Source organism: Rattus norvegicus, chromosome 13 (assembly GCF_021556685.1).
Source record: "Rattus norvegicus strain SHRSP/BbbUtx chromosome 13, alternate assembly SHRSP_T2T, whole genome shotgun sequence".
Lineage (NCBI taxonomy): Eukaryota > Metazoa > Chordata > Mammalia > Rodentia > Muridae > Rattus > Rattus norvegicus.
Genome location: NC_141546.1, coordinates 82,571,449 through 82,596,678, shown reverse-complemented (window position 1 = coordinate 82,596,678; position 25,230 = coordinate 82,571,449). Strand labels below are relative to the sequence as shown.

Sequence of the window (25,230 nt, the reverse complement as noted above, 5' to 3'; positions counted from 1 at the left end):
CATGCCAAGCAGTTATAAACTGAGACCCCTGGGAATCATGAGCCTAAATAAACATTTATTCCTTTTACATTTATCATCCCATGAAATTTACCAAAGTGACAGAAAGACAAGAGGGGTCTAAGTCAGGAGTATCTTAGAAAGTGGATTTGCTTCAAATAAGAAGGACTGGGTAAGAAGAGAAACCAGACATGCCTTTGCCTCTGCACATGGTCCTGACACTGACGTGGTCCAGACAATGAACTTACCGACTGCTCTTGGTGTACAGCTCAAGTGCCCTCAATGCTGTCACAAGTGACCTACAGCCCAGTCTTCACTTAAATTGATCATCTCTCAACCCGGTGTGGATGAATGTCACTGATCAGGATACATCACTCAAAGAGCTTCATTTGAAGGCCTCAGGTAGGAGGAACTTGGGGTACAGTGGGGACTGGCTGGAAAGAGCCATCAGCTTACCAGAACTCAGCCTCTGGGTGTTCTGTTGATCCTGTTGCTGTTGCTGCTGTCGCCGGGCCAGCTTCTTCATCTGATGAGGAGAGGACCACAGAATTAGAAGCCAGAGGCCTGGGTTGGGTCCATATGACAAGGGAGAGCAGAAAGGGTGTGACCTTTACCCTTTGGTGAAAGGACTGTTTCTAGAGTAGAGGAAGCGATCCCTCAGCTTTGACTCTATCCAGGAAACACACATTAGGTGCAGCACCGTAACTCAGATGCTTAGTGACAAGGGCTCTCCTAGTTTTGAAGCTCCTAGGACTGCAGCTGGCAGAGATACAGCAAAGTTTAACCTGGCTTCTCAGAAACAGACTTCTTCCCAGTAAGGACCACATGCTGTTTTCTCTGGAACTGCCTCGTGTGGGGCAGTAAGTATGTGGATATGTGTTTCATGGTCTCAGATAGTTGTGAAGTGTGGACTGCCCAGGGAGTGAGACTTGGGATGAGCCCAGACACTCTTTTTCCTCCTTCCTATCTGCTGGCCCCGTGTTTGTGGCATTTCCTGTGAGATCCATACCTCTAGATCAGAAGCTCGTCCACCAAAGCAGCCCTTTCACCCAACTTGTATTTTTACCCAACTTGTGTTCTGGGAAGCATTAGCACTCAGTGAGATCTTACTATTTGCTGCACTAGCATGTGCTTGCGCACACGTGTGCATGTGTGATATACTAGAAGAGTGAATTCCTTTGCCAGAAAATCCCCCAGGAGTTGGCAGTGTGCTCCGGCTTTGTGAACTCTCTAACAGACGCTGCAGCATGAAGTCTTCTGTCGACGGAATAGCAACACAGCAACAACAGCCCTGATCTGAGGAATTCTGCTGCAGAATTGTGACCTACTGAGAGGGTAATTTATCACCATCTAAGGACTGGGAAGATAGCTCAGTTTGCAAAGTGCTGCTAAGTAAGCACAGCGTTCTGAGTTCAATGTTTAAGAACTCAGGCAAAAAGTCGGGGTATTGGTGTGCACTCTATTACTCAAGGGCTGAGAAATGGAGACAAAGAGGGTCCTGGGGGCTGCCTGGCCCCCAGAATTATCATAATTGAGGGATTCCAGATCCCAGTGAGACATTCTTTTCAAAAGAATGAAAACCAAGGTGAATTACTATCCTGAAGACCTCTGGCCTTCATGTAAATGCACACACTTCCATGCACACACCTATACATGAGCATACATGAAAGAAAGAAGGATAAATAAAAACCAAGATCCTGGGACAATGGCCAGGACATGTATATTTTTAGAGTTAGGAAGAAAATAAGTAACCCAGAACCTGTTTGTTACCTAGGACAGTAAGGTGGTTTGGTTGGAGTCAGAGAGGCCAGACACCGCAAGCTGGGAGTGAACACATCCCACCCGCCATGACAAAAACTGTTTCACTAAGAAACACTTTGTTTCTACCTTCTGCAGGGATGCTGTGGCTGAAATAATCACTGATGGTTGTTGCTTTTTAATCAAGAGAGCCCACTAAGTTAGTTTAAAAAGGCTGACAGTAAGTCCAATGCCCATCTGCTGTTGGTGGAAGAAACCAGTAAGACAAAGACAGATGAAGGTGAGAAGCAGATTACCTTGGCTCGCTGGTTCTGGAACCACACCTGAACCACACGGACACTCAGCCCTGTCTCCGCAGCCAGAGTCTCCCTCACCTTGAAGAAAATTAAACACATAAGTATAACACACACACACACACACACACACACACACACACACACACACACACACGCTGACTTCTTAGAGTAGGAGGTACACCATTTCCTGAGTGGTATCAGGCGGGGGCATAGGTCACATTGCTAAGTAGAGACCAGTTCATGATTGATGTTCAAATACACTCAAACACAAGGTTATGCTCTCTTTCTGGCAGAGAAGGCATCGTTCACAAGCTAGAAAAAGGAAGAGATGCTCCTTTATTTAGATGCCCATTCCCAGGAGGAACTTTGGGTTTCTTGTACTCTGAAGTTATGTCTTGATATGATCTACTGGAGTTGACTTCTCTTCAGTGGTAGGCTTTCATACGCTTTCATTGACTTAAGGGAAACTAAAGTGAAAATCTCTTTGCAGAACAGATGGTTCTCTCTTGTCCTCCTGTCTTCTCATTGACTTAAATTTTCACCTTTGTCTGTTTCCAACTAACTTTGTTTTCTGAATATTCATGTTCACTAATTTTTTTGAGTAAGTCCTTCTGGGGGCGGGGTGGGTGGATATAAAACATGAGGGCTATCTGGAATCGAGCAGTGCCAGGTGAACAACTCTAATACTGGTAAATGCACTGGGGTCATATAGAGATGAGGACAGTTAGGATCCAGATAACAAAGAGACGTGTTTGGCTGTTTAAGCCATCCGGGCACATGGTGAGGGACTGGTATGATAGTGAGAGGGACTCCAAGACACTACCCCTACCTGACAGACTCCAGGGAAGATGAACTAAAAGAGCCTGAATGAGTAGACCAAATGGAGGCTGCAGGAAACACATCGCCATGACCATGAAATTGGGCTGAAGCTCAGGAGTAAGATGAGTAGGGTAGGTAGCTGAGGCGTGAACATCAGCTAAGTCAGCATAAGTGGACACAGGGGCTCTTGCACCTGTTGAAACCCTATCCATGCCCCAGAGCCTCAGACCAGGAGCCACTTGATCCATAAAGCCTGGTAGATACTCAGATGAAATAGCTTTCCCCTTCCCCATAGCTCCTGGCAGCCTCTCTGTTACGTTGCTATAGCTTTCTCCCTTGTGTGACACTTGCGTATACTCGTGTCCTTCTCACTGTAATTGGTCCATGTGTAAGCCTATTTCAGATATTTCACTACCTACATGTACCTCCCACAGAGTGCAGGGAGTGGCAAAGACAAGAGAAGAGTCTATGGGTAAATCTTTTCCAAGATCAAAGTTGTATCAGAATATATTACTGCTCAACAAATACCAAATTCTTCTCCTACCCTGTGGACAGGAGATGCATAAACGGGTGGACATGAACCCCCGGAATGTCCTCAAACTGGCAGGTGCTTACTCACTACTTCTGCTGTCCCCACCATGGTGGCTGGGAAAATGCGGACAGCTGGAGCAACTGTTGGGACCTAGGTGGTGGATAACAGAACTTCCCTCCCAGCCTTATCTTGCTCGCCTCTGAAATGTGACATGGAAAGAAAATACTATTTCATTGAGTGCATGAGTAATTTTCTATAAATGTTCACAAGACCCCCTATTCATAATAGTCCCAACAAAACACAACCCCAAATCCCCATCATTAGGTGAGTTGAAAAACCAGAACACATCCATTCCATTGAAAATATCGTGGGAAGGAATGAATTTCTATCCAGGCAATCCCCAAGTCACCACACCAAGGAGAATAAGCCAAAACCCGACCATAAAAAGCACACATTGCAAGCTACTGTATTTTTGTAATCTTTGTTAAGGTATCTGGCTTGTATCACAACTAGTACTTATTACACAATGATTTAGTTACTATTTATGGTTCCTTGTTGCACTTCATGAAATGGGAGGTGTTTGTTAGTCAGGAGTTGGCAAGCGCGTAGAAAGTTGGGGGAGATTCTATTGCTTCCCAAACTATATCTTAGCTATCTTTGAAAGCTCCTGCAGGGCTCATAACTGTCACAGACTCTGAGAAGCATTCCCCACTCAGACATCTCCCCCACAGCCTGTTAATATCCCAGATGAGTCCAGCTGCACATAGCCAAGCTGTGATCCCTTCTCCTGACTTCACCCCCCTCTTATACCTTTCTGCAGGGCTTGGAGGATACTTCAAATGAGGCCTTGAATGCTCTCCTCTGCTGAGTGGTCAAGATGGTTCTGGGACGTTTGGGTCGCTTATGGTCCTTGCCGTCCTCTGATGCTCCTTTCCCTGCCCCGTGGGCTGACTTGCAAAGACTCTCCTCATCATCACTTTTGCCTAAAATGAAGCAGAGAACAGTATCCTCAGTCCCTAGTGCACTGGTGGAGCGTTTGCTGCTCCTTGGTAAGCTCTGGGATACCACATTCCCAAGATTCCTTTAGGTGTAACTGCAATAACCTGCGTAATGCTGATCTAAAAGCTTCTAGAAAGAGGCTAAGAAAACACTTCTAAAGCCCAGAAGCAAGACCCAGAAAGTTCAGTCACACTTACCCTCAGTGCTTTATCATAGCATGATGTCCTGGCTGCACATTTCTTAACTGTGTGGCCCTAAGTGAGCTAATATCTCTGATTCCATTTTTCATGTGAAGAATCACAGCATAAAAGAGCTTGCTTCCATGGAATCATTGTGGAGATGAAATGAGCCTATATTAGTAAGGTATTCAAAATGCTCTTCAGCACACAACCAATGCCCAATAACTAGAATGATTTCCTTGATGTCAGTCTTCAATACTAGACCTAAAGGACTCAGGCATAATTTCCCAGAAATGTCAAACATTTTAGCTACTATCACAAGGTAGAAAATATTACTGCTTAAAAGGTCATCAAAACCCAACATCATGTTATCTAAAGGCACAGATGACTTGGAATGACCAGGTAACATGAACAACTCATCAAAATTCTATAAAGTTAGCAAGTCCCTAAGAAAAATATGAATTACGTCAACTCAGTAGACAGTGGATAACACTGGGTTACTTTCTCCTTTTTACTCTTTGAGAATTTCATACATGTATGCACAAGTGCATGAATGTGTGATCATCTGCTGGAGCATGGGCAACCTACCAGTGCCCACACCTCTAAAAAGGAACCCTCTCATACTAGTTATCAGTTACCAATAGGTTCTTACTTAAGAGTGAAGCTTTATGAGTTCCCTCCCCATATATCCTAGAACTTTGATTGGCTTGCTCTTGTAGAGGTCTTGTGCAGTCAACCACAGGCACTCTGAATTCATGAGTGTAACAGCTATGTCATGTGCAGAGGACAGCATTTTATAACACTTTTCCTGTCCTTTGGCTCTTGTGTTCTTTCTGCCTCCTCTTCCATGATGTTCCCTGAACCTTGGCTAGCCAGTAGGAAGGTAGTCGATTAAGATGTCCCATTTAGAGCTGAGCATTCACAGGACATACAATTGACAATGATTCCCAAAGTAGAAAGAAGTCTCTCACACACATGTATTTCTCAGAGGCTCAGAGGCTGTTTCTGGGGTCTAAGAGATGCCCCGTTAAGTTACTTCTCACTCTGCACCTTAAGAGCTGCTGGGAGTTGTGGTTCCAAGCTATACTAAGGACACTCTTTATTATCTCTGGGTCTTAGAAAGCTTCCCACCCTCCCCGCAGTGAAATCCTTACCTCATGGGCTTGCCCTGCAGTGGTTGCTGTCCCTCTGGCTACTTTTAAGAGATAGACCCAGTTGCATGCCGCACACACCATTTCTTTATTCCTACCTCTCCTCTAGAGGAGACCCGTTTGTGCACGATTGTTTAGTTAGGATGTGAGCAGAGTTCTAAATTGGCACTCTGCCGGAGCCAACCATTTCCTTTATATGAAGGAGTAATTTGTGAATCCGCTGGAGTAAGAGGAGGCTGAGGTAAGCAGGCACTCACACCCCTTTGTTAGCCTTTGTTAGTCAGATCATGTTCCCAGTCCCCCAGCTGGCTTCCTCCCCTACATTCTGATGACAGTAACATCCACCCCATGGGTGTCCCAGAAGCACCAATGCTATGTACTAAGAAGCTCACATGACCCCCCAACACACAAGTAATGCTTAACATATGCTGCCGAAAGGTTATATTCTCCTTAGGTCTCGCTCCCCACCAAAGGTACAAGTAAAAGACCCTGAGAGATTAAGAAGTATTAGCGCCAGAGTCCTCACGAGGAAGGCAATGCTCCTAGATCCTCCAGCTCTGAGGCTACTCTTTCCCAGGAGTGATGTCCCAGCTGATCTTAGTCCCAGCCCTGCACAGGGTTTTCAAGGCACTCCTAGGAGGTTTGCAGAAGAACAAGGAGAAAATAAACATTGAAAGCGAGAGCCTCGGTAAAATAAGATGATTCCCCCAAGAGGCTAAAGGTAGAAGAAAGTCTTATCTGTATATATTCACCCTTGAACGGTCTTAATGCAGGTCAGAGACTCCTCTGACTCCTAATGGGGGGAGGTAAAGAGGAAATTCTGGTACGACTAATCCTTCAGTGACACTTCTGAGGAGACGGGAATGACTGACAAGCTAGCCCAAGTGACATGCATCTCTCCTGAAAGCAGGCAGCTAGGAATGGGCTGAGTCAGTAAACTGATGCTGTGATGAGATCTTCAGAAGCCTGTCATCTGCCCGTCTTGTCAATAAAATGGTGTTTGCAAGTGTCTTTCAAAAGTAAGTCTGACTCTGACAGTCATTTCCCATGTCTTTTGGTGCAAATGAAACTTTGGATCCTACAACTGACGAAGATGTAAAATCTATAATAGCAATAACAACAATGATGATGATGATGTGATGATAAAATAATAATAATAATAATAATAATAATAATAATAATAATAGCCCTTACATGCTAGCAGTCTCTAGGATAGAGTAGAATGTGTGTGGGCATGCCTAGGTACTCTAGGCAGTGTAAGAATGTGGTCTACTATGCGGGGAGGGTGGCAATGGGGGGAGGTTTGGGAGGGGAACACCCACAAGGAAGGGGAGGGGGGAGGGTGATGTCTGTCCGGAAACCGGGAAAGGGAATAACACTTGAAATGTATATAAGAAATACTCAAGATAATAAAAAAAAATAAAATAAAAAAAATACAAAAAAAAAAAAAAAGAATGTGGTCTACACAGTTCCGTTCCTTCCACAGGATTCGGCAAACCGTGAAATTTCTGGGAGTAATTCCTGTAGTCTTTGCCAACTCTCTGGTCTCTGTTCGCACTCCACCCTCTAACCCCAGCACTGCATCACAGCCTAAGGGTAGTCATAAACCACAAGCATGGGCATACCTGTGTCCAGAAGGCATTTGTGCAACAGACACAGACCAAATAGAGTCTGCGTCCTTCAGTTTAGGGACCTTTGCCCTACTCTCACCCAGCTTCCTGCCTCCCCATCTAAACATACACATCCTGTGCCCATGCCCCATTTCTCTAGGCCCTGACTCTGAGGCAAGAGGAACTATTTATCTGGTATACTGTGAAATTGATAGCTAGCAGGATCTGATGTGTTCTCTGCTGTGGTCAAGAGCAGGCATAGTTTTTAACTGGGAGATTGCCACCTGAACAGTCACCAATGTGGACCTCCATTTATCCTGGTGCGTGTAGGTGAGTCAAGTCTAAAAGACTCAGAATGGCAAGTAATTTGGAATCTCAGAAGCCACCCATCCCTGTCCTTCAATGACTTCCAGGTATGGTGTGTGAATACTAGCAGCCTGGGATGTTCTGTGACTTCCATGGGGTGCTCTAAGCTGCTTTGTGACATTCACCAAGGCTACTCTCTTCTCTCTGCAGAGCAGACCTCCCAGACTCCACAGACTTCTTCATGGAATATACAGTGTGGAATATTTCTTCTGGAGCTAACTAGAGTACCAGGGAGCAGAAGATGGTAGAAAACCTTCAAACAGTGAAGGGAGCAGCCTCCCTGTTACCAGAGCCTCCCACACCCAGATGTAAGCTGGGGGCTATCCCTCATAATTTAAGGTGACACCCCTCAGCAGAGATGAAAGGAACGCCACTCTTAGCTCTCCAACAACAAATGTTAGCATCCCTGGAGGCCATTTAGACCCAGGCACAGAATAAATCTGACTCCAAGTGGGGAAGCCCAGAGCGTAAGTGTCTCTGTACAGCCTACAGAGTGAAATGAACTAGCTTAGCACCAAGTTTGAACATGCTTCTCCAGGCCTTCCTCCTCCTCCTCCTCCTCCCCCCTCCTCCTCCTCTTCTTCCTCCTTTTCTTCTTCTTCCTCCTCCTCCTCTTCTTCCTCCTCTTCCTCCTCTTCTCCCTCCTCCTCCTTCTTTTCTTCTTTTCTTATTCTTTTTAAGTCTGGACCGGTTTAGGGCAGCTGTTTCCCCACTATCTTTCTGCCCACTCATTTATGATATAAGTAATGGCAGATGAAAGACCCAGCCATTCTTTACAGCCAGGAGACCAAGCAGCACTACCTGTGGGGCCTCGCAGATTCATTTCAGGTTGTTGGAAAAATCCCAACAGCCATAAACAGGGTATAAGATAGCAGACTGTGGACCATGAGGTAAGAGTGAGGGAGGAAGACAAAATATCTTTGTGCAAGGAGAGAGGAGACAAGAACAGGCCCCAGTGTTTCCCGAGTGATGAGCCTCATAAATGTCTCTCAGGCTGGGGGAGTGGAGGAAGGCCCTGAGACTTGCTGTATAGAGGTCAGGGAGAGGCTTATGATGACAGGACACAGGAGACTGTCTCAGCCACTGCCTTGCACTGTGGGGATTGGGGTTTTATGCTTCCCGAGAACAGCCGTGTCCATCTCAAGATACAGTGAACTCGAAATAGCATTTGAAGTCCGAGAGGCAAGAGCGCAGATCTTCAGACAGCCAGAGTCCATGCAGATACTGTTCGCAGCGCAACTCACACCAGGAAAAAGGTCAAATGAAAGATCTGACAGGGAACTGGGTGATGGCTCAGCCAGCAAACTGCTCACCTTGTAAGTCTTAGGACCTGAGTCCAAGCCCTCGGAATCCATGTTTAAGGCATTGTGACTCACACTAGTAATCCCAGTGCTGAGGAGGCAGAGACAGGAGGATTCCTGAAACTCACTGGCCAGCCAGTCTACCCTGCCTGGTGATCTCAAGGCCAGGGAGAGATCCTGCCTAGGTAACAAGGCGAACAGCAGCTGAGAATGACATTAAAGGTTGTTTTTTGTCCTTTACATGTACCAGCACATACCACACACACACACACACACACACACACACACACACACTACATACACATACATACACATGCATACACACCTGAACACACACTACATACACATGCATACACACATGAACAGATACATATACACATGAACACATATACATACATGAACACACATAAACACACAAATGGACACACAACACATACACACACATGAATGCACACCCCACACACACATACTACCTACACATACATACACACATGAACACATATACATATACACATAAACACACACTTATATACACACCAGTACACATACCACACACACACACACACACACACACACACACATGAACACATATACACACATTCACCAGCACACACCACACTCACATACAACATACACATGCATACACACACACAAACACACAAACGGACACACACAGTCATGTGCATGCACACACACATACACAATATACACACACCACATACACATGAGAAACAGAGAGAGACACAGAGAGCAGGAAAGAGGGTACAAGAGGTTTAAACGATGTTCTCAAACATCAGTTTACCACCCTCGTTTAACCACCCTTGTGTGTGATACAGGGTCAAACTGAGGCAAGGAGTCAGCTTGTGCTCAGAGGAAATGAGACTCAGCACTCAGAAAGATTCAGGGAGGAAAGGGTTTGTTGAAGGCTGTATGGGTGCAGAGAGCGGGTAAGACAAAGGGTCAGCAAAAGATGTCCAGTGGAGGAAGGACATCCAGAGAGCAAACAGTCTAGTAAGTGGGGGAGTCACACACTAACCAAGAATGGGGGCACCTCACACAAACTCTCCTAGCTCCAGCCCCGCCTTGTGCACTCACACGGGGTAAAGGTGGTGACGGAGGGAGCCAAGACGGGCAGGAAAAATCCCTAGATCTTAAAGGATAGGATAATGAGGTATGAAAGTTAACAAGTAGGAGGTTGTAAGAGCACAAAAGAAAAAGAACTTGAAGTCCTCAGAACTGGTAATAAAAACTGTTAGAAAAGGGGAGAAGTGAACGGATGGAGAAACCCTGCAGTGAAGGGGGCGGGGCTTGGAAAGTCGCAAGGAGGAAGCAGGTGTTCCCAAAGAGCTAAGCATCCTCCACTGAGGGAAGGTGGGGAACCTGAGCAGTGATATGTAGGAGCCCCTCGGCCTCAGACAGGGGCTGCACATTTCACCCCGGGGAGAGGGATATATGATGGAGAAGCTGTCTGGGGTTTACTGGCAGAGAGATGATCAGCGTTGGTTGCAGGTAGGGGCTCCATGGCCACAGCCAAGGGAGAAATGTTAGGATACAGGACACTGCGATCATAGAAGGCACCGCCATTAGCCTCCAAACTGCTGTGTGGCTGGCAGTTTGTAATAAAAACATGTCCACCATTTAAGCACCAGTTCCATGCAAGCTTCCTGTCCTGAACCCACGGTTCATCATGGCTCAAAATAACGTGAAACTCTTTTCCCAGCTACTATAGAACAACCGCAGAGAGGGTCAGGAGCCTGCCACCATACACACAGGACCTTGGTGGCAGAGCCACGCCCAAGCACACACTTTGGGGGGGGGGGGTGAAATGAGGTTTGGGTTTTTTTTAACCTGCAAATCAAGCACAGGGAATGACAGACACCTATGTGTGCTCAGAGCCACGTGCAGGAAAAGTCCTAAGGCTTTGGATCCACAGACACACAGCTTGGATTTTTAGTTCAGAAACACACAGTGATGCAAAGTGACTGAGACCCCAAAGGAGATGAAAGTTCCACCCTGCCCCCCATTTTCCTACTCAGCTGAAGAGCTTTGGACAAAGGCTCCTCTGATCTTAACGTTTCTTCATCTATAGGATAGTTTTAAAAGGACCTAGTACCTGAAATGTATCCTGTCACACCTGAACTGTTTCTGCCACAGCCCTGAGAGACAGGAAGTATGTCACTAAACTGAGGCTGGGGAGGGGGAAAGTAATCTCTTGTCTGAGGCACACAGCTGGAACTCTCTTCCTTTTGTCCACCCCCAGTACCCACCCCACCCTCACCCCACCCCACCCCACCCCACCCCACCCTGCTCGCCCCATACACACACATATCTTCCTGTCGGGCCTCTCTAGGCTACTGTGAGGACCTAAGGAAACCTCCTGATTGCAAAATGTGAGATACTGGACAAACGGCTGGCTATGTGGCTGTTACTACTATGTGACGAAAGGAAAGACCTGAACGGGAGGGTTCCCTGGGAGAGAATACATCTACCCATGTGCATCCTGGAAGCCATTCTTTTTGGTCCCAGAGGGACAGAGCTCACTTAAATTCCCATCATGCTCTGTTCCTCACACAGTCCCACCTTCTCCTCCCTCCCCAATGTGACCTTTCAGCCAAACCCAAGAGCTCTCTCCAATCAGCTCCTAGAGTCTCAGAATCTCAGGAGCAAAGGAGACAAAAAAAAAAAAAAAAAAAACCACGCCTGAGTGAGGCTGTAGGTAGGGTGTTCCAAGAAAGACACCTTTGTTCAGAGATAGCCACTGCAGATGGAGGATCTGTGCCAGCACAGGGAGAGGGGCCACGAGGGTCAGAGCCAGGCAAGTCACAGACAGGGCATCCTGCTCTGGCTTCCAGGAAGGTCCCAAAGGGGCAATGTCTGTGATCCTGAGTTCTGGCTGCTGGCCACAGCTGGATGCCTCTCCTGCCTTCCTCAGAAGGCTGGTACTCATGAAGGGAGACCCTGGGATAGGGAGGTATGAAGAGAAACAGGATGGTATTAGCCCTGAAGGGGAAAGTCACTATTGAATGGCACATTTGAATAGTTTTTTAGGCTAACACCTCTCCTGCTTCTTTCCATGGACCACGTGCGCTCTGAACTGCTGAGCAGAAGTATGAATGGTACCTGTGCCCGCCCGTGCCTTTGCCACACAGCAGAAGCAGTGTCAGAAATTCCCTGCGCCTCAACAGCAAAGCGCTCCAATCAGACAGGGATGGGTGTACTAAACAGAGCCTGTAACTCGAGCTGTTTTCATCCGACCAGCCTCCAAGGGGGAGTCCATGAAGCTCATAACAAGTTAATTCAGTTGTTTAGGGCTCACAGCTCAGTCTAGATAAAAGCTCATTAGCCCAGTGGTCATCAGGCACAGGGTGTGATGTGCATGACATCCTATTAGCTCATATTAATAGGATGACTGTGCTTGCTCTGGCTTAGCAAGTGGCGTCAGTGGACCAAATGCCATCTCTCGTTGGAGCAGTCCAATTTTATTGCATTAATTAGTAGTCTTCAGGAGGATTAACTGTCCGAGCAATATTAAATTGTTTGTAGGCAAAGCTGAAAAACAAAGGGTTAATTACTCCTTCAAGTTAATTAAAAAAACAACAAAATTTACTCTCTCTCTCTCTCTCTCTCTCTCTCTACACACACACACACACACACACACACACACACACACACACACACTCACACACAGTTCACCATGCTCATAATGAAAGCCTCATGTTGGGTTGGACAATATTCATAGCTACCCTGGGGTGTAGAGACCCACTGGGAAGCATGCAGAAGAGAGACCCATTTAGTTAAACTCACGGTAGACTTTAACACAGAGTATGCTGTGTGACCACAGGTGATCAGCCCACTTGAGCCCTTGGCCAATACACCAGATCTCGTAACAGACCCTCTTCTGCTTTGGAAGGGTGAGCAGAGGTCTATGCTCTCAGACTCCAGGTCGCTCTATAAAACATTAACAGGCCATCTTCAAAGGGCAGGATATTAGCTACCTCCATCACTGATGCTCAGTGATGATGACACTTATGTCGCATAAACTTCAATCTTGGTCTTGCCTTCACATCGTTATTTACGCCAAGGATGCTCTGTCACTCTATCAATACACGCCTAGTTACATTGCCACGAAAAGAACAAGAGAAAGTCAGGGGAAATGAGAGAACTACTGTAGAAGGGATACAGAGAAGAAGGAAGGACACGAGGAAAAGCAGGTGGACATAGACAGAGAGGGATCACAACCCTGGAGAACAGGTCCAATGATGTCATTCCTTGTCCAGCTGCTGCCGACTAGATCACACATTCTCCCGGGTCAACTTACAGGAAGAAGGGAAGTCCTTACTCCTGGCTAACTGGCTACCCTTAGAAGCTGAGGACTTCCAACAGACAATGTTCTTTAATGATGAAAAAGCAAGATTGGATGAAACAATACAGACTAATTTTTTTTGCAGGGGATTGAGCTTCTTCATACATTAAAAATATACTGAGTATAACTGTATGCAGCAAACTTGGTTGTTACCCCTCGGAGAGGATATGTGATTATACCCTTGAGTGAAATTCAGTATATTAGGATGGTATTGGTTTTAGGGCATTATTGCTAGAAACACTTTATGTCATTAATTAGCTTTAAATTTCTATTATTATTGTTAACACATTTCTCCCCAGTCTTATTATTATTTGTGTAGCACGGAGTTTGCTGCTGTTGGAACCTGGGCTAACAAACCCACTGTTTCTACAACCCCCGGATCCCTACAATAGCTGAAAAACTGTACAACAGTGCCCATTCAAGTTGAACATGCTTCAGAAGCACCTGGAGGGCAGGGCCAAAAGATAGCTGGGTTAGTCCCATGGCTTCGATGCCGTGAGTCTGAGACGAGCCGGTGGTTTTCTAGTTCTAACTGAACTTGGATGCCACCATGCTAGGTCAGGAACCACACTTGGAGAATCACTGGCCTAGAATTCGACTCTGTAAACTACAGACCACAAATGTAGGGGTCATGAGAAGCTGGGCAACCATAAAGGGTTTCTGAATGGACAACAGCCCAATAATGAACTAAACGTCAAACTTAGAGTAAATGAATTTGGGGCATTTCTGCCAGTGATCCTCCATACTGTTCCCTGTGACCTCATGGCCGCTGTGGTTTTGAACACGCAACATGAACACTTTGCACTGCACCTGCCAACAAATACTTCCCAGAACAACACATTTGCCCACACTCAAGACTGGCACGCTCCCTGAGCTGCAGTATCTTTCCTGTACCCAAAAGGTTTTCTGCAATGGTTGGATTGTGAAAAACAAGGACTTCGAGTATTTCCTTACCCTCATTCCTTATCCTGAAACAAATTAGTAAATCATTGGGTTGTGTTTGTTAGAATGTTTGCTTTTTAAAAATGCTGCCTGGCTGCTGGCTTGAGTTTCATTAAAAACAGATTGTTAATTGAATTTTGGCTTGAGGTTAGGACAAAATTTCTAACAATTTCTGATATGGCCCTAAAAACATCCTGACATTTTTGTAGTATGTATTTATGCAAAAGAGCACTCTCCACACTGACAAGTATAAAGTCAGAATACACTATCAACTCTGAAAAACACTGAGGAGTCTATGTCCTGAAGTATCAAATATTCAGGCATATTGTAAATCCATACATAAATATTCATAAGTATATATACATCATTACTATGCAAATTTGCTTTTGTCTTTAATAAACAGTAAGATTGTATCTATGCCAAAGACTGTTTAAAATAAGCTTCCCAGTGATTTATTAGTAGTAAATGAAGATCTATTTTGTAAATTTATATACCTAGAGATTGCGTAAAATTTCTTAGAAAAACTAAAACACCATGGGGAGAAAAAAAATTAAGAAGTCCCTATCTAGAATGTCCTCACTCTCCATTTTCCCACTGCACTGCGGTGTGCACACAAAGGGGTCTCGTTAGAGTTTCGGAAGAGGCACAGGCAGTCATGAAAACCTCCCACTCTTAGGCAGCTAAGGCCTGTCTTCGTTTTAACTATTTCAGCCAAATTCTCAATGATGCTTGTCAGTTTTGATAACTGGGAAAAATGCAACAATGTTTTAAAGGCCTGCTTTTTCCTTTAAATCATAATGGTAGGACCAGAGGAAAGGGTAAGGTAACATAAGACTTGAAATATGAGGCTGTCAGGTACAGGACTGGCCTTGGCATCTATCACCTTGAGTGACAGTATCACACACAGGGTGAATCCTCTTCCTTTTTGTCAGAGGGGTGGCTACTAGACATCAGGGCCATGGATGTACCCAAGTAAACAGGAGACAGGGAGGCTCTGAAAGGCCTCTGATTCCCAGACATCTCTCCTTGACCCTCAAGCTCCAGCGACTCTCTCCCACCTCTCTTCATTATCACCTCTTCTAGGATGAGGCACAGTGCTGATCAGCCCTTCTGTTTGCAGGGCCCAGATGACTCCAGAGTGTGCGTCTCTCACGTTACATGGATGTCACCAAATGTCTATTTCCTTTAGCGTCTTAGATCACATCTCGAAATGAGTCTTCCCTTGGGCCATCTTCCTCATCCCTTCTGATACTGGTGAGAGCTGGCAAACGAAACATGACTTGGCATTGTGGGTATCGCTGAGCTTCAGGGAAATGTTGGTAGCTCTGAGTGTAGCAGCAGCTGTGGTTCAGCTCTGCTAGTGGATTCTAGATTAGTGTCCCTTTTCTGACCTGTACTTGAGAAGTGCATAGTCTGCATTTCTATTTAGCTGAATTTCTTTTCTCCACAAAAATGGGGCTCTTTTTTTATATGAAAGTATCTTCGTGAATAAATACTTTCAATGTGCAGAGGTACCTCATGTCAAACCATCATTCATGTTCTCACCTAAAATGCTTATTTTGCAAGTGATTAATAGACACCCATAGAGAGTGCAGCCTCCCTGCCTCTAAGAACTTCCTGAGTAGTGTAGAAGATGACAGAGTAAATATTTCCAAACCAGGACATGAAGAGCTTTAGTAAAATGTAAGATTCCAGAGCATACAATAGAGGGGAGGCCATGTGGTCGTGGCAACCAGGGCGACATTCTGCAAGGCCTCCTATAGAAAGTTTGCTAAAACTAGACACAAAACGAAGGAGAGAAAGCAAGAGTCTGTCATCACAAATGAGTGATGGGCAGTGTGGGAGGGTGAACAGGGATGGTCAGAAAGGACCATGGATCTCTGTGTTCTAGAACATAGACCCAGCAGAAGGATGTGCTAAGAACAGGTAAGGAAGAACCTTGGAGTCAGAGAGCTGAGTTTAATGCCGTTTCTTTGGGGAGCAACATACTGCTACTTAATTTCTCCAAATTGTAGCTTCTTTCATGCTAGACACCCAAGAAATCCAAACCATTAACAATATTCTCAACCACAACTACATAGTCATGAAGTGATGCCATGCATATGTATCATATACAAGGGGATCTTAATAAAAAGCTAAACAAAGCCAGGCACAGTGGTACATTCTACAACCCCGGCACTCACCAAGCTGAAGTATGAGGCTTATGAGTTTCAGGACAGTCTGAAGTAAAGCCCTGTCTTAAAATTGAATGTATGCCTACCCATGCTTGAGAGAGAGGGGGGGGGAGAGGGAGGGAGGGAGAGAGAGAGAGAGAGAGAGAGAGAGAGAGAGAGAGAGAGAATTTCTATTTTAATTTTAAATAGAAAGGAAATGGAAAAACACTTGAGTTCCAAGTAACAAGACAGTCATACAAGCAAATAATCAAAATACCCTTCAAAGGAATAATTTGGCCCATATCTACCGAACACCGACCATAGTTTATGTTATAACCTTCACTGCGGGCTTGGAAAGTAGAGTTGTGAATAGAACAGATGCACCCCATTATTCAAGTAGAACCTACCCACCTTTGAGGAAGGCAGAGCCAGTAAATAAATGACAAACTGAACCATTTTAGAATCAAATCAAATTTAAATAGTGATGAGAGAGACTGAAAACAGGAAGACTGTGACAGAGACATCAGTGGTGACCGATAGTATTTTAGAGTGCAGCCAGAAAGCTCAGGAGTTGGGATCTTGTAGGTAAAATGGTATTAAAAGGTGACAGAAGAAAACAAGTCAAACAGTGAGCTCATGCAGAATGTCCCTGACTCAAAGTGGCTGTCATAGCCAAGTCTCTGTGCATTAAGAGGATAAAGGTAGAAAGGAAAGAGAAAGCAGGCAATGGATTGTTTACATTAAACACAGGTCACACCAGCAGGCTTGGATTGAATCTAAGTAGGGTGAGAAGCTGTACCTAAAAACTGTGTGATGGCTATTCTTGGTTGTCCACTTGATTACGTCTGGAATTAGCTAAAACCACAGAGGCTGAGTACACCTGTGAGGGATCTTTTTAAAGACACAATTTTAATGCTGACCTTCTGAGATGGGAATATACTCTTTTAATCTGGGCACATGGTCAGCTGGCGACCTATGTAAAGGACATAGAGAAAGGAAGCTTGCTCACTTTGTCTGCTTGCCCTTACGAGCAAGTTCACTTCTTTGGAACTCTGGTATATACTGAAAATCAGCAGAGACATCAAGGCTCATGAAATGAACAGCTACTGGATTCTTGAACCTTCTGTTGGTAGACAGCCATTGTTAGAGTGGTTGGATCATAGCCTGTAAGCCACCCAAATAAATCCTCTGTGTGTGTGTGTGTGTGTGTGTGTGTGTGTGTGTGTGTGTGTGTGTGGTGTGTATCATTTATTTATATGTCTAGATAGATACATAGATACATAGATACATAGATAGAGATAGATACATAGATAGATACATAGATGATAGAGATAGATGATAGATTAGATAGATAAGTAGATAGATGATGGATGGATGGATGGATGGATGGATGGATGGATGGATGGATGATGGATTCATGGAGTGTTAGACATATGGAGAGATATATAGACATATAGATAGATTCATTCCGTAAGTCTTGTTCTTCAAGAGAATCCCAATGCACCCTGAAAGAGAAAAAGTAGATGGCACCACTTGTTCCTCATCACCCAAAATTCAGGGTTTTGTCTATACATTTCCCACCTCTTCACCATGGAAGCCCAGATACCTGCTCTCTACTCAATGCAAAAGAAGGCTCCAACGTTGATGAACTAATATGCTGGCTTCCGGTTTTATTCTTTCTACCATACTAGACACCTCCAACTTTTTCCATGTCTGTTTTACAGATTTTCTGTCACTCAGATGTATTCCTTGCTCACTCTTTACCCTGTGTCACCTGAAGGACAAGGCTTGCAGGCTGCTGCGTGAGCTAATGGGAAACATTTACAAGGAAGCCAGAAGACAGGAGAAGCCAAGGTCTTTCCATGACCTCTCTATTCCTTGGGCGATGTCTCTGGCAGCTGTTGGCACTTTCCCACAGTGCCAGCTCACACCTGGCAGCTTAGACTTCCACCAGATGCCCCAGAACTTATATCATTCCTCGGTGTGTCGACTTAGGGGACCCAGCAGCATGATTCCCTGATAATGTGGAAGCTGTTCCACCATCCTCATCTGCCTTCATGTCCATCACCTCACTGGCTGTTATTGATTCTCTGAATTAAACTCTTTTGGTGCTCTAAATGTTGACAGCTGTGTATCCTTTTGAGGTTGAGCTTTGGCTGATTCAGTTCTTGAGAGTGACAAGGGACTTCAGCAAGTAATGACTGTCTTATCTGCCAAGTAAGGGCTTAGAATTACTCCATCTCACTGGCCACACTCAAATCCAAGTTAACTCAAGTCATCTTTCTGTTAGCTCCCTTGAAGCCATGTTTGTATGGCTTATACAAGAGGACCCAGTATGCACTGGAGCATAAAAGACGTTTGTTCCCAGACTTAGACTTCAGAATTCTTTGGAAATTAGCACTACAGTCAGTACCATGGCCAGATCCAAAAGGCCAAAGGAAGAAAACAAGAGGCCCCAAGCATCTAGAAGAAATCTTATTCCAGAGACTAGGAAAAGAAAGTAGGATGATGTCACACTTTTGTCTTAAAACCTCTCTTTGATTTGCCCACTACATGTGCTGAGCTGTTAAGCATGAACCGAACAGTTAAGAACATAAGTCTTATCACATTCTGCTTTACCTCTAGAATAGTTAACATTGGTACAATCTCTGGAATTTGTCCTAAAAATCAAAATTGCTTCAAATATAAGATATATTTAATTGTAAGACACGTCATTATTTTATAGATCAGTGAAACTTTGATGCATTTTGGGGAAGGGGGTCACTCTGCTTCGGTAGTGTAGCTGTTTATATGTCGTCTGGGTTCTAGTAAATGACCCACATCTATGCTCATGCAAACAACTCTAATTAAACTCAGAAGGTCATTTTTTAAAGGGACAAAAGTAGAAGGGGCTTTCTAGAAAGAAGGTGTAAGGTACAGGGAGTATGGGGGGAAATGGTAACTGGGCAAGAATATAATAAAATACTTTGTATACACCCATGAAATTGTCAACTAATAAGTTCTAAGATACCTTTTAAGCTGGGGTAAAATATTATCTGGCCACATCAACTGTGTCCAATCCCAACTTGCTATACCTTAAAACTGTACCAGTAGGCTGGGAAGATGGTTTATAAAATGCTCGCTATGGGACTCTGAGGAGCTGAGCATCCATGAAAAGGTAGTTATGCCAGTGCATGCCTGTAAGCCCAGTGCTGGGAACAAAGAGATCGGTGGATCCCTGGCACTTGATAGACAACCAGTCCATCTGAATCACAGATTTGTATGTTCAGTGAGAGGCCCTGACTCAAAAAAAGAAATGGAGAAGTTGAAGATGATACTCAGTGTTGACCTCTGGCCCCACATATAGACACAAACATGTATATGTACACCCATACACGCACAAACAGGCACACACAGGAACCAAAAATGTTGCCTTTAATGTAAAATAAGACATCAGCCTTGGTTTAGGCACTCGGGTCCTCTTGAACCAAATGCATCATTTAAAGGACTATGCAGCCATTCTAGACGAACAGAAAGCTCAGTATTTAAAGGGGACACCCACTAACTAGAATAACTCCTTGACTGATCCCCAAACACAGACTGAGCCACATTTGTAAGACATAATAGGGGGCAGCACAGAGACCTGAAGTGGGAATGAGGGAGTTGGTATTATCTGTGCCATCAGTAACCACAATGTGCTCTTGGGCAAGAAACTTATCACCAGTTCCTGCAACTATGAAAAGAAGGACTTAGACATAGGGCGTCTCACATCTCATTCACCTTGCTCTCCCATGATCACATTTCCATGTTTCCAAATGAAAGTGGGAAATACTAACAAGATTACTGTTTGTGAACACGAAGTTTACCATGGTTTCTCAATCGGGAACATCTTGTGCCCCATTCAAATCTATCGAAGGATCTTTCTCTAGTTATGAGTGAATGGTAAACACACACACACACACACACACACACACACACACACACACACACACACACACCACCCCACAAGGGGGGGAGAGAGGAGAGAGAGGGGGGAGGGAGGGAGGGAGTGGGAAAAAGAGAGAGAGAGAGAGAGAGAGAGAGAGAGAGAGAGAGAGAGAGATTGCTATACCACAAATGCCAAAATGCTCCTGGTGAGAAATACTAAGACCATCCAGGGTCAAGTGTTGAGCCCTTCTAAAATTCATACATTAAAATCTTAAGCCCCAAAGTGATGGTATTTGTTCTAGTTTGTTTTCTGTTGCCTTAATAAATACCACGCCCCAAAGCGTGGGATGGGGAAGATCCTAGTAAATCTTATAGAGTACAGCACATCATGAGGGGAAGCCAAGGTAGGAGCTCAAACAGGAACCTGGAGGCAGGAACTGAAGCAGACAAGTGAAGAAATGATGTCCATTCATTCACTCTCAAGGCCATGTTCTTACAAGCATAGGCTGGTCTTCACAGGGATGCAGCAGCCTGCAGCAGGCTGGGCCCTACTACATCACTTGGCAATCAAGGAAATGCCCCCACAGATACGTTTCCAGGCCAACATGGCAGGGCAATTCCTCAGTTGAAGTTTCTCTTTTCCTAAATGCGTCAAGTTGACAACCATGTTCAACCGGCAGAGTATTGGTGGTAAAACCAGTTAAGAGTAATGGAGTCAGGAAGACGTGACCCTCTAAGTAGGATTAGTATCCTTATAGAAGGGATCCCAAAGAACTGAGTCTTTTTCTGGGTCATGAGAATACAATTAGAGGTTAGCAACCTGCAACCTCCAGCACGCTGACTTCAGATGTTTGGCTTCCAGGGTTAGTAAGCATACATTTCTATTGTTAATAAATCATCTAGCCTGTTATACCTAGCCTGAGCAGACTAAAGTAAGAATCTTCTACAAAGTATTTATTACAGTGAAAAAATTCAGTCTATGTTAAGTCTCCAAAATGATTTAGCTTCCAATTTATTATGATACAGTGTGAGTAGCCGCAGTAGCTGTCACTTGAGCTGTGCTCCAGCGAGCCCCGAAGTTTGCTGTCTTGTAACTTTCATCTCAGTATTCTCCCATGACCTTCTCGTATTTCACCTTTTGATACATCCAGAGTCAAGAAAAATAACCTAGGGGTTGGGAAATTGACTTTATGGAAATCAGCCCGTAGGAGCCAGGCATAGGAAGGCTGGAACACGCCCTGTGCTGGAGCAGCAAGCAGCCTTGGGAGAGGGTGTGGACATGCACAGGAGAAATTATCACTTTGCAGATCTGCAGTTTTGCCACAAATCCCTGGAAGTTTCTCATCTCGGACTCAAAAACCCAGGACTCAGGAAAGAAGGAGAGACATTTTCTTTTATTTCTTCTTCTTCTTCTTCTTCTTCTTCTTCTTCTTCTTCTTCTTCTTCTTCTTCTTCTTCTTCTTCTTCTTCTTCTTCTTCTTCTTCCTCTTCCTCTTCCTCTTCCTCTCCCTCTCCCTCTCCTTCTCCTTCTCCTCCTCCTCCTCCTCCTCTTCCTCCTCCTCCTCCTCCTCCTCCTCCTCCTCTTCCTCCTTCTTCTTCTTCTTCTTCTTCTTCTTCTTCTTCTTCTTCTTCTTCTTCCTCTTCCTCTTCTTCTCCCTCTCCCTCTCCTTCTCCTTCTCCTTCTCCTCCTGCTCCTGCCCCTGCCCCTGCCCCTGCCCCTTCTCCTTCTTCTTTCCCCCCCCCTCTTTCTTTCTTTCCTGTTTGCTTCCATCCTCAGAAAACCAGGAGGAAAATGTAAGAGTGTGGATCTATCCAGCTTCTTCAGGGGCCAGCCAACTCCCCATGGTTTTCCCTTGCATTCAGTGTGGAGCAGGTCCCCATCCTCTTGGAGAGCCAAGGGGAGTAGTGAACCGTTCCCCTGCCTTTCCCCACTACTGCCAGTTCTGCTTTTAGGGAGGCACACATTTCTGCAAAAACAGGGGATCTCCAAGTTGTCGATGGATGCTGTAAAAGGACATAAATGTAATTCGAGATAAACTAATGCCCTCGACACATAGATCCACGCCAATTCTTGTGAAAGGGGCTGCAGTTCATCCTGTTGGCATGTTCCACTTTGCAGAGACTGTGTCTGGTGACCTTTGTCTTTCCTTCGAGTGCCCTCAAATCCCTCTAGTCACACCCCAGCTGTTAAATTAGGTGACACCAGCTGTGGCTCCTTGTGCCTTTGTCAAATAATCTAACGTGCAGCCTCCCAATCATCCACATGAAGAAAACACTTTGATGAGTCAGGAAGAAGTCCTTGGACTGTTTGTCACTCTTGGGTTTTGCCACTCTCTTTGCCCGTGCCTGAACAGGATGGCTAAGGACCAGAATGAATGCCTAATATATGTGCATAAGAATGCATCCTTTTAATTGAACACTTACTTGGTGCCAGGCACCACAGCAGTTACTACTGCCTGCAAACCTCAGAACATTCCACTTCACAGATGGTAAAGGGGAAGCTCAAGTGCTTTTTCAAGGTCACCAGCCATCAGGAGGAAGAACTAGAAATCAAACAAGGTACCCATGCCCACAAAAGCCTTTATTTTAAAATGGTGTGTAACCGATTCACTGCCTGTGCCTATCCTCACCATTTTCTCTTGTCTCTGTATTATTTAAAAATTTACACATTGAATAGTTATTGATCTATAGGCGGTAGAGTCTTATTCACTGACTGTACCTTGTGTTGAAGTCTTTCTGGGCTATGGAAAAGTATAATTTTTCAAAATGTCCCCTAGATGGCTTAGGGGCTGGTCACAGAAGAGGGACTCAACTGTCTGAATGGCATGCAGGTGATGGTAATATACAGGAACTTGTAATGTGTGTGTGTGTGTGTGTGTGTGTGTGTGTGTGTGTGTGTGTTGCAGACTCAGCAGTTAAGGGCCTTTCAGAAACTTTTTTGTGAAAATCTTATCCAGTGCCCAGATTGTTTCAGATCTGTTTATTCACTGTACAGATGGGATACCACAAAAATATGGACAATGAATCTGTCAGTCTGAGGTGCACAGGGTGCTGGTGATGGAGAAGGGAGTCAAGGGATTGTTACAGAGTAACTAGAAGGGGTTACAAGCTACTGCTTTATCATTCACAGGCTTGAGGTGAATTTGAATCTGCCCCATTCCCAGCTGAGTTAGAATAACCTATAGCTGCCAAGGGAAGTAAGACAGATGAGTCTTTGCAAACAATGCCACTTGGAAGTGCAGGGGACCACTCTTGTGACTGAGCTAGCCTCGGTGGCTGGTATCTGGCGGGCACTCCAGTATAGAACATAAAGTTCCCCAGGCAACAGATTACTGCTCCACTCCCACACTGCCCGATCACGGTAGGTCAAAGTGATACTTAGAAGTCTGACTTCAGGCAAGATCCCAGGAGAATCTGACTTTTTCCTCCTAAGTCATATTTTGAGAACCACTGCTCTATTGATGTTTGCCAGTGTGCTTGTGTGTGTGTGTGTGTGTGTGTATGTGTGTGCTTGTACGTGTTGTGCCCTCATGTTTCTTGCAGTCCTACAGACTCAGACAATAACATCTGTGGAAACACTTTGTAGAGACACTACCAGGCTTTAAATTCCCAGCTTTTCTATAATTCCTAAATACGTGTCATAAACACACACATACACACACACATACACACACACACACACACACACACACACACACACACACACACGGGGTGGGGGGAGGTAGAAGTGCACACATCTTTAAGCCCTAAATTCAACTGCTCAACTGCCCACCAGACCAGACATCCACTCTTTGCCAGATCACTCAACACTCCCCACCTAGATGGTTCGCTACTTTCTGGACATGTTTTTTTCTCTGCTGTGACATTATCTGCACACTGTAGAAACATGATTGCCAACCTCAGAATGATCATTTGCTTAATGGTAATTTCAATTTTAGAGTTTAAGCCAGAGAGCACTTATTTGACCTGTTCTGTTCACCACTGTAACCTGCCACACTCGGGATGATGTCTAGCACACAGTACGGATTCACTGAAATGAATGTGACTGAATATGAAAGTGAACACATTGTTTGGAAGCTCTAATCTATAGCTTGGTCCATTCTCCCTCCTCCCACTATAGAAGCTTACTCCACCATCCTCATGCACAGGACCCTAATCCACCCTCCCTGCTTCTCTTTTGAAAGAACAGACCAAGTAATGTCACCAAACTCCCATTCAGTCTTTCCACAACTGTCAGAATATATTCAGTCATTTCTCCTTTGTTTGGCTAAGTTCGGGTGTGGAATATATTCAAATACAACACATGAACACTTCCTGTTTCCGTACCAGTCTCACCAGTAACCAGCACGAGGATCTCAGGCCCCAAAGGATCCCCATGAGCCAGCCTTTCCTTCAATGCCCAGATACAACAGACTTCATCAGCATAGAACAGGTGAGACAACACCACCCTCTCTAGCAACCACTTAGAAACCACCTGCTCTGTCAAGCTCAAACCACAATGCCATAGAATTGTGAAGCATTCTTTGAACACTTTCCTGGGTTTTGTTAGTGTTTGTTTGGTTGTTTATTTAAGACAGGATCTCATGTAGCACAGGCTGGTCTTGAACTTGCCAAGTAACCAAGAATAACCTTGAACTGTTGATTCTTCTGCCTCCCCCATTCCAACCCCAACCCCTGCCAAATAGTCTGATCACAGGAGTGTGTTATCATATCTGGAGTAGCTCTAGGAGTTACTTACACCTTACACACTCTCTCTCTCTCACACACACACAACACACAACACACATTCTCTCTCTCTCTCTCTCTCTCTCTCTCTCTCCAACACACACACACACACACACACACACACACACACACA

At 44.9% G+C, this 25,230-nt stretch overlaps 1 protein-coding gene across 3 annotated transcripts in view; it reads right to left on the bottom strand.

Annotated features, from left to right (window-relative positions):
* Lmx1a (LIM homeobox transcription factor 1 alpha) overlaps window positions 1-25,230 on the bottom strand; it is a 144,197-nt gene that overhangs the window by 6,673 nt on the left and 112,294 nt on the right. For all 3 annotated transcript variants that reach the window (XM_087580263.1, XM_087580264.1, NM_001105967.2), the window contains 3 exons: window positions 4,213-4,385; window positions 2,052-2,129; window positions 454-523 (listed from right to left, as the gene is read on the bottom strand). In XM_087580263.1, coding sequence (XP_087436389.1) covers window positions 454-523; window positions 2,052-2,129; window positions 4,213-4,385 — 321 coding nt within the window. The remainder of the gene's footprint in view (window positions 1-453; window positions 524-2,051; window positions 2,130-4,212; window positions 4,386-25,230) is intronic.